This window comes from Electrophorus electricus, chromosome 15 (assembly GCF_041902795.1).
Source record: "Electrophorus electricus isolate QZ-2024a chromosome 15, ASM4190279v1, whole genome shotgun sequence".
NCBI classification, from domain to species: Eukaryota; Metazoa; Chordata; class Actinopteri; order Gymnotiformes; family Gymnotidae; genus Electrophorus; species Electrophorus electricus.
Window position 1 is genome coordinate 19,580,001 of NC_137511.1, and position 10,124 is coordinate 19,590,124.

General features: G+C 39.3%; 1 protein-coding gene across 4 annotated transcripts in view; it reads left to right on the plus strand.

The window, feature by feature from the left end:
- The window catches only part of adam11 (ADAM metallopeptidase domain 11), a 38,591-nt gene extending 29,771 nt beyond the window's left edge, over window positions 1-8,820 (plus strand). For 2 of the 4 annotated variants that reach the window (XM_081697804.1, XM_027029643.3), the window contains 2 exons: window positions 120-210; window positions 839-1,464. In XM_081697804.1, coding sequence (XP_081553930.1) covers window positions 120-210; window positions 839-887 — 140 coding nt within the window. In that variant the 3' untranslated portion in view covers window positions 888-1,464. Of the gene's footprint in view, window positions 1-119; window positions 211-838; window positions 1,465-1,531 lie in introns of those variants that run through there. The other 2 variants (XM_027029644.3, XM_081697805.1) reach the window with 2 other exon arrangements.
- Window positions 8,821-10,124: the final 1,304 nt, after the last annotated feature.

Below are 10,124 nucleotides of genomic sequence, written 5' to 3' on the forward strand. Positions count from 1 at the left end.
CACCATAGGTGTGACACACCTGTTATTAGTCTGTTACTGAGTGATTTTAGTTGCCTGTTCTCGCTGTGTGGTGATGGGTCTGTTTTTGTCTTTGTATGGTTGCCACACCCTGTCTGCAGGACCGAGTGGCACGAACATCATCATTGGCTCATTGGCTGGAGCCATACTGCTGGCAGCCATCGTGCTGGGAGGCACAGGCTGGGGCTTCAAGTGAGAAAATCCTCCTCTGGCCCGCGTACTACAGTTACTTGTAACAGCATAGTCTGTAAAACACACCGAACAGTGTAAAACACAACCACGTGGACTGTCAACACACCCAACACTGTAAAACGCACTCACGTGGTCTGTAAAACACAGCCACCACTGGAAAACACTCCCGACACTGTAAAACATACTCATCACGGTAAAACATGCCCACATGGTATGTAAAAAAAAAAAAGCACCACTGTAAAACACACTCACATGCTCTGTAACAAACACCCACCACTGTAAAACCCACCCACATGGTCTGTAAAACACACCCGTAACTGTAAAACCCACCCGACACTCGTATGGTCTGTAAAACACACCCACTGCCCTACCAGTGGAGTAGCTTATATACATATAAGGAACCGATCAGTTTTGTCATTGTGAAGGACTTGATGAAACACACTAATGCAATGTCATCTAGTGGATTTTGGTTTGTATTTTGCTTTGTTGGGATTATGAGCAATAGATAAGTAATTATATGACTTTATATTTCCTTTATATGACTCACTCCCCCTCTTTCACTTTCTCTTCCTCTCTCTCTCTCCCTCCCTCCCTCCACCCCTCACCCTCTCATATTTTTTGTATGCAGAAATATCCGGAGAGGAAGGTATGACCCTGCTGAGCAGGACATGATGTGACCTGTTTTTTTCATCCCAGCTCAGTTTCCCTATCACGCCCGTGTTAAAGTTCGTCCATATAACACCGTGTTATAATCCGTCTCACTCAAAAGTGAATAAGTGAATAAGTATGTACGCTACCTTAGCAGTAAATCCAGGCCCTTCCACCTTCGCTATCTTTATGGTTTGTATATTCCCTTTTTCATAATCTTCATGCTTGTTAAACATTTTATGTTTCTATTTCTCAGTTAGTTCATGTTTTATTTGCTTGTAAGTTACTTCTACAGTTTATCTAGAAAGGTTTGTTAATCAAACTCACTCATTCCCATCATAATATTATTATTCATAATATTAATCACAGTCTTTTCATAATATTAATCACAGAGTCTTAAACATTTACCTCCACAATCCTGTACTCATTGCCATGTGTTTTTCAGATGCTGACAATGCTTTTGGTTGTGTGGGCTTTATTTTGTATTCTTAGTTTTAAATCTCTTGTTTTAAATCTTAACAATAGATATTCTGACAGGTCCTATTATGTGGCAAATAAAGCTAATTGTGTGAAAGTGCGAATGGTTAAATGGATTCTTTAATAACCGGCTGTTCTCCATCCTTACACTCACCTCCTCTGTTCCTCTCTTCTGTTCTGTTCTTCTCTTCTGTAGATCTGGGGGGGGATGAGAGGTCTTTCCTGTCTTCTTCACCTGCACTGTGTTCTTTTTCATTTCGAGGAGAAGGGAAGAAAGAAAAAAAAAAAAGTCTTCCACTCGCTCAGAAAACTACAAACTCCACGAGTCCCTGCTATTCCTCTCCTGTATGTCTTTCAGCTTTTGCCTATAGTCTCATTCTAGTTCACTGGAGCCAGTCCAAACTGACCTTTGAGTTTTAACACATCCTAGATCAGCTAGGCCTGTCCATGTGTTTAACCACCATCCAGTGGCAAAACAGGATGCCCTAAATTCCTGGCAAAATCTGTGTTGCACACTTGAGCACCTACGAAGCTTGAATCTGCTCTCCACTGCTTTAGAAAAATGAACCTAGGAATTTAAGAACAAGGCTACTTGCACATATATCTTAGCTCACAGCCATGCACAGTAAACCAGTGGGTGATCCTAATGCTAACCCCCAACCCCTGCCATAAACCTAACCCCTAACTCTAATGTTTTGATAATCCCTCATTAAGTATTGTCTCTTTTGTAACCAAAGTTTGTGATCCATTGATCATGTGACCATGTGATCCAGTGATCCCGTGATCCCGTGATCACCCTATTTGGATTAGATTCATTTATCAGGAGGATGTTTCTAATGAAACATTTTACATGTCTCCTCAGTGATGAAACTCTGGATGGCATTACAATTAATACAGGATGAGCGAGTTTCTAGTGTGGTGTGTTTTCTACTAAACTGGATGTGTGCGTCATGTCCTTTACAGTTCCATTAGTTTAACATTAAACCTTTAAGGAGTTCACAGTGATTGTAGCTGTAGCTGCGATTATAATCGTTTCCCTTTGATAAGCCTGCGGGGTCTCACTTTTATCGCTTCATTTTATAATTTTGTATTTTTTTTTGCTTGATTTGTTCATTTCCTGATTCAGGAGGATCTCTGGTGCATTGGTGTGCTAGGACACTCAATATTGCTAGTAGCAGTTGTCAAAAATCTTTTTTTTTTAAATGAGTGATGACATTGCCTGGAAAATCACAGAGATTTGGATTCTGATGGGACTAAAATACTTAGACGATTGCTGAGTATCTAAATTTCCAGCCTACTTCCTGCTTAGTATCGTATTAAGAAAATAATGTCAGCCATTTTGTAGTGTTGTCTCAGTGGCCAATTCAGAGTTTTTATATAGTTCACTATATTGTTACCCATAGTGCACCTTAAATGTAGTGAATTGCCCATGGGTAAAGGTACCGCAGTGCGTAGCGGTTTCCTCACACAATGCATAGCGGTTTCCTGTGGCAGATATTAGTGCTGTATTTAGAAGGACAGGCAGTATAGCAGACATGTTGACAGGTTTTGGTCTGCTACTTCAGGTGAGCTGCAAAGTACACACGATGCTAGTGTAATATGGACCAGAATACATGAAGCTTGTGCTCATGAAATAGGTATAAATATTTCACTTGATAGCTTTTATTGATAAAATGGGAAAATGTATGTGGCTAGGTATTATTAAAGTCAGAAAACACATTTGGAGCAGTAAAACTAACGTACTTCAATGTGTTGTGATTGTACTGCTAGTCTAATTACTATTGATGTTCTGGCTAATTTGCACAAGGAAAGGTCATGATAAGATATTTTTAGAACAAACCAGTGTTCAAATTCTATGTGCTGTCTCCCTTATGTGTGCCCTATATATTTATAGGGTTATATTTGTTTGTTTATGTCTATATATAGTGAATGAGTAAATGAGTAGAGCATTTCAGACACAGCTCATGTACTTTGGTCTGTAAATTTCTCAGGGGAGGAGAGAGAAAAACAGATCTGGATGGAAATAAAATGACAGAGGAATACCTGTAAAAGAAGACATTACACCAGGTCTCCATGTAAATTTAATCCTATTTAAAGAAATTTCCCCAGGACCCCATGTAAATCTAATCCTGTCCAAATAGGGCTAATGTTAGTGCTCGGATCCTCCTTACATTTGGTCTTTAGATATAACATGGACTTGCTGAATTTCAAATGCAAGTATCTTAGTTTGTACAGATCAGTTCATGGAAACCTACAAGCTGTTTTGTTTAGGCAGGTGGTAGGTTTACAACTTTAATTCATTTTAAATTGGAACAAATTCTCCCTAGCTTTTGTTGTTCTGAGGATTCTTTGAGCTCAGGTTAGTATTACCAAATCTATGGCTGAAGCTTTCCAGTACTTTTGTATCTTACTGTAGCTGCTGTCAGAGGGTTCAAGAAAAGGGAAACAGCTCGCACTTATCTCTCCACCCTCAGACATGTACAGACCCAGGTTATCCCAGTTATGGTCCTCAAACATGTACAGACCCAGATTAACCCAGCTATGGTCCTCAGACATGTCCAAACCCAGATTAACCCAGCTATGGTCCTCAGACATGTACAGACCCAGATTAACCCAGTTAGCCTTCAGGTCTGGTACACATGTAACTCCAAGATGTCTGGAACTGTGTATTGTCTTTCAGCAGCTATGAGTGTAATTTATCATTCCTCTGATATAAGTCTTATACACGTTATACATGTTTATAACTAGATTTGTTATGCCATGGACATGACTTTCAAATCATTCAGCTCTTTGTACTGTTTACACTACAATTGCTGGGGTGTCATACATTACAAAATTTTTACCATCCCACAATTGTGTCTGTCTACTAACTTCGTCATGAAAACACTTGAAAAGTGACACGTGACAAGTGATACAGGGAATGAAGCGATACCATGCATGAGGCAGGGATTTTTTTTCTTTCAAAAATGGATGTCAGCCAGAAGAGAGAGATCCAAGTTGTTGGGCACTAAAGTGCAATGAAAAACAGAGGAAAAAGAGCAGGGACCAGTTTTGTTGTAGTCGTGCTTGCTGATGTTGTAGTCACCCCTTCAGGATTGCGCTACCCCCGTGTCTCTCATTCACTGTAACTAGGTGTCATACTTGTTACTAGTCATTACAAACACTTTTCACACTACAGTAATTGGACTTGTCGACAGGCTCAGATATTTAGCTTGCTGGATATTTTTCTGCAGGACATCGGCAAGTCTCTCGGATGGCGTCTTTGAACAATTCACACATAGCAATCGAGAGCTGATTCTCAAGCCTTAAGTGAGCATTGATTTACCTCTGATCTGGGGCTTTACTCAGCAATCCCCAAAACCTGTTGGCAAGTGGAAAATCAGGGTTAAAATCAGGACTAAAGTCGTGTAGTGTGGACTCGACATTAGATGTTTCCTTGGTTGCACTGGGACAATTTTGCAATTTCTCTTGTTTTTGAAATCTAAAACTGGACTTGGGACAAAGGTAGTCTGGTATTTAATGGGATTTAAAATGTATAATACTTCATACTATTCTCAGTTTACTTTGAGATGGTATTGAGCTTACTTTTAGATTAAAGAGACATTGAAAACAAAATCCAGAAACTTTTCCTTACTGAGAGTTTAATGTCTGTTAGCGAATCTGGTTCCACTGTATTTGAGCAAACCTTGAGATGTGAGGCTAACATTCCTTGTTTATCTAATATTAATCCATCTTCAGTGTACTGTGATGCTGCTTTTCTCTCTGTATCAGACATCTAGTCATGTTTAAAAAAGCCTAACGGTTTATGCATAAACATTTGAATGTAATTTGAACTGGAACGTAGAACATGGATTGCATATTTTTTGTATGTATGTATGGACTCTGGAAGTATCTTTACTATATATCATCACACGCATATAGCTAACTTTTAGGTAGATCATACAGTATAAAAAATAAATTATGCCATGAAATGCATACACTGTATAAGTTGTAAATCTTATACAGTGAACACTGAGTGTATGCACCCCATATGAATATAGAGAATATTGCAATATGCTGTTGACATATTCCAATTTCAAAATAGAATATATTGTAATATAGTTTCAATATATTACATTTTGTATGGTCTAAACTGAATGTAGGTTCTTTTGTAAATATTGTGTATATTTGCTGTTACCTGTGTTACTTATGTGGGAACACAGTGGAATAAGCACAAACATTACATTCTGGAGTCAAGGATTATGCTACCCTAAAACTGAGGTATTTTAAAAAAAGGTCATAGTTAACCAGTGTGGATTATTACTGATATCAGATGTGACTCTGACACACATAACATGGATCTAGTTCTTTGAAGCTTACATTTTGGTCCACTAGAGATATCGGTTCAAAGATCATCAGGTTCTGTTGGTGTCATTGCTGGTGTTTAGTTTTCTACACCAACCATTTAGATGTGACACTGTGACTGTGCAGGTCTACAGAGTGCAATTGGGCATTCATAACAAACATCACCCATTCATAACAAATATCTGCCATTCATAAAAAAATATGAACCATTCAAGGTATGAAGGTATGTCACCTCCTGTACATACTCACTCAGTTTAATGGCACAGGGTATCTGGACAGAGAACACTCAAAAATTAGTATGTATACTCAACCATTAGTATGGAAACTTCGTCTCTCATTTTGAATCTATATTGCTGGAGTGCAGAATCAAGAACGAGCATTCCTGTGTGTGTGTGTGCGCGTGCGTCTGAGTGTATGTGAGGGCACAATCTCTCAGGGTACGGGTGCTGATGAAGGATCAGACTACTCTTGTAAGTTACTGGCCCCCATCAGCTCCAGCTAATAGCAGGCAGGGGCTCCTAGGGGCCCAATAACACTGATGACAATGAGCATCGTGGGCCAGTAGCAGCAGCTAGGGATAGAGAGTGATCAGGATACGGAGGAGACCAATGCACAAAATGATGGTCACCCTGGTCACCAGCCCAACTCCTGGAGATCTGCCTTCCCACAAACCCCAGATTCAACCCAAATCAGCAACGCCTGCTCTGGCCAATCAGTGTGCTTGTCAGGGGGCCTCCACTAGATGGAGGAGGTTTTTGTGGCGAACCTTTGGAGTTTAGAGTTGTCGTTGAAATCTGCAGGAATGTTGAAGCTTCAGGAGGAGCAGGGTTGGTGACCACCAATCTCATTAAGCAGGATTTCTGTGTATTACTTTTATCTGCGATTCAGAGCATTCGTCTTGTAGACACCCGTTCCAATTATTTTTAAATGTGTCTTTGCAGGTGCAAAAGTCCAGTTCACTGTTTTGTTTGTTTGTATGTTTGTTTTTTTGTCGGAATCCTAGTCACATTGGAGATGACTAGCAGGAATCCTAATCATATGGGTGAAATTGTAGGTATAATATTAGAGGTGAAGTTCTAGTCCACTGATTTTCAAATTTAAGATAAAGCACCAAGAACTTAATTTGACCAAATAAGTAATTGAAGAACATGTTCACTGTCATCAATGAAGGGCAACTCATGAAATGCTCATGATTTTAAAATGAGAGCTTTCAGTGGAACCACTGCCATAGTAGCATTTAGTCTATACTGGAACTCTATCTCCAAACTCTGTTTCTGAACTCTATCTCCAGACTCTATCTTCAGACTCTGTTTCTGGACTCTATCTCCAGACTCTGTTTCTGGACTCTGTCTCCAGACTCTATCTCCAGACTCTGTTTCTCAACTCTATCTCCAGACTCTATCTCTCCAGACTCTGTTTCTGGACTCTATCTCCAGACTCTGTCTCCAGACTCTTTCTCCAGACTCTGTCTCAAGGCTCTATATCCAGACTGTCTCCAGACTTTTTAAACTTTACTATTTTAGCTTCACTGTACATCACCCACATTCTGCATGCTCTGAACAGGGAACGTTTCTAATCATTTATGCTGAATTTACCTGAACTGTCTAAATACTGGGATAGTACATACAGACATGGAGTGCATATGATTAGCACGCAGCATTTGGAGATCAGGTCTGTCTCTGCACAATGTGGAAGTGATTCATTGTACTCTCTCTGATTCAGTGTAGTCTCACTGATTCAGTGTTCTCTGATTCAGTATACTCTCGCTGATTCAGTGTACTCTCTAGCAATGATTTTCTAGAAGAAAGACTCTAGTGTTGACCCCATCATCTGTTTGTACATCACCACATCAACTTTTATTTCAAAATATATGAACAACGCCACATATGAACAATGAATGACCAACTAATTTGAACTGAACCAGTCAACTGATATTCCTACTGAAGCAGTCAACCCACTGTAAATGGTACTTTATCATCTATGTGCAATATAAAATGAAAGCAGGCCTGTTTTATATGGATAGTTTATTGTCTCCCTCTGTCTACCACTGCCAGCAGCCTGTCCTGAGGCTGGGTTACTGACAAGCCTGCTTGACAAAGTTTCTAGTTCTGTCATCCTGTCAGTAAATGTAAGGACTATATTGTAATGTACAAGGTAATTTTTATTTAGTTTTTTAACTAAGATACCCTCAGGGGTGTGTTTGGAAACCAGGAACTGAATGTTAAGTGCTTTTACACCCTAAAACCGAAGTTTATCATGAACTTTAAATGTGACAATGCACAGATAGCAACAATTTAAAGTAGACATGTTTTTCTTTCTGGTTGTGTTACTATGGCATTTAAATTGTTGATTGGCAGGTCAGATAGGTCGTAATGCTGCTTGTTTGGAACAGACAAAACAAGAACAAATTAAAATATTTGTTTTTCTCCTTCAGTAGCACCCTCATGTTACTCTACTTTACTGTGTTATTATACAATGATGTGTTACTCTAGAATGTCCTGTTCTCTGACTGAATGCCAAAATGTCTGCCCATAGCCCTGACAGCACAATAAGATATGTTCCTTTCCTGTGCATTATTGTTATATGTTACCAGTTATGTGTACATATATTCACACATTCACAAATATTTGTATAAAATATCATGACCATATGTATATTACTAGGTGTAATCAATGTCAATGTTGAAATATCACACTGAATGCAGGTGATGGCTTCAGTAATGCTAACACAAGTCTCTGTATCAGCCAATATAGCAATGTATTCCATAATATTAAGACAGTTGATTGTATATTTATGTATAATCACTTAAACCTCCTGGAAATATGTCTTCCAGGGTGCCAGACTGTGTATAAATACTGATTGAAACTTGAGTGAGTGACTGAGAGCCAGTGCGGTTGTGGATCTGTAGTCCACCTTTCTACATGATCAGTTCCACATTCCTTTAGAGAGGAAAGCTGACAAAAGCACTTCAGTTTGTTGTGATTGGTGTGAAATAACTTTTGCATGGTGGTGGATGGCGGGATGCGGGTGGCAGATTGTCTTCTCTTCCACCCCTGTCCACATGGCCTGCTGAATACAGCTGGATTTTCAGAAGAAAGTCTGTTGTACTTAGAAGACTGAAATAAAATGACAATATGAAAACGCTTCTGTGTTAGATCTGTTTTAGGCTTGGCATCGAAAAGCCATAAGATAAGAGTTGCAACCTTTAAAGCCACAATGTTTTAAAATTTGACTACAAATTGACTTTTGAAAAAACATTAGCATACGAACAGCTCATATTTAACAAACAAAATCAACACTGATGGCGGCAGGACCAAAATAAAATTGTAACGTTTTTGCTAAAAAATCACAAGTAGTGTTAGAAGCAATAATAAAGAATAGTAAAATTCTTAAAATATAAATATACCTTTAACACGGTTAAAGTACTACAAAATGACGAGAAGTGTTATATGACAATATTCAAGGTTTTCACAGCTGTGTTATTATGCCATTATTTGAAAGTACAGATCTACAAGACAAAATAATGTTTCTAGTATATTCAAACTCTGAACTAGAGTAGGCTATGCTGTGGTACATACATGAAGCAACAGGTAATACAAATCCTGTTCAGATACAAAACATTTTCATCGAACAGTCGTCTGGACGTGAACAGTCATCTGGATGTGAACAGTTGCCTGGAAGCAGACAGTCGTCTGGACGTGAACAGTCGTCTGGACGTGATCCGTTGTCTGGACGTGAACAGTCGTCTGGATGTGATCCGTTGCCTGGAAGCAGACAGTCGACTGGACGTGAACAGTCGCCTGGAAGCAGACAGTCGTCTGGATGTGAACAGTCGTCTGGAAGCAGACAGTCGACTGGACCTCCAGCATGCCCTTTGCTCCTGGGTGTCTGCTCCCACGCTTCATAGATGCCTTGCTGGTAACCTCCATCTTCCACAAACTCCACATCTGGAGAGACATCCGTGTGCGCCGCATCTGCTTCTCTAGTCCCCACCGCAGCCTGAAGGAAATGAAGACACTGCTGTTCTGAGTTATCATGTCAGATTTGTAAATACATATTCCGTTTTAAACAGTGACAATCCATACACCAAAGTTGTGAAAGGAAATTTTGTTCTTTACTCTTTGTCGTTTATCCTTTATATTATACACATCCTTTAATATACACAGCCTACCATCTAAAATATGCATTCAGTATTCAGATGGACATGGCCTCTCTGTCCAGAGCCAGTATTTTCTGCCCCTAATCACACAACTTTATCAAATTTGTCCTAAACCATCTTCTTTCTTAAACTCCTCCGAATCAGCAAAAGATACTGTAAAACTGATCATGTATTTTCATTAAATAGATAGAGAGGGAGCAAGAGAGTTACAACACAGAAATAACAGGTATGATTAGATAATGCATCAATGTGGCTGATATTAGCAGTCTGGCTATGTCTCCAGCAC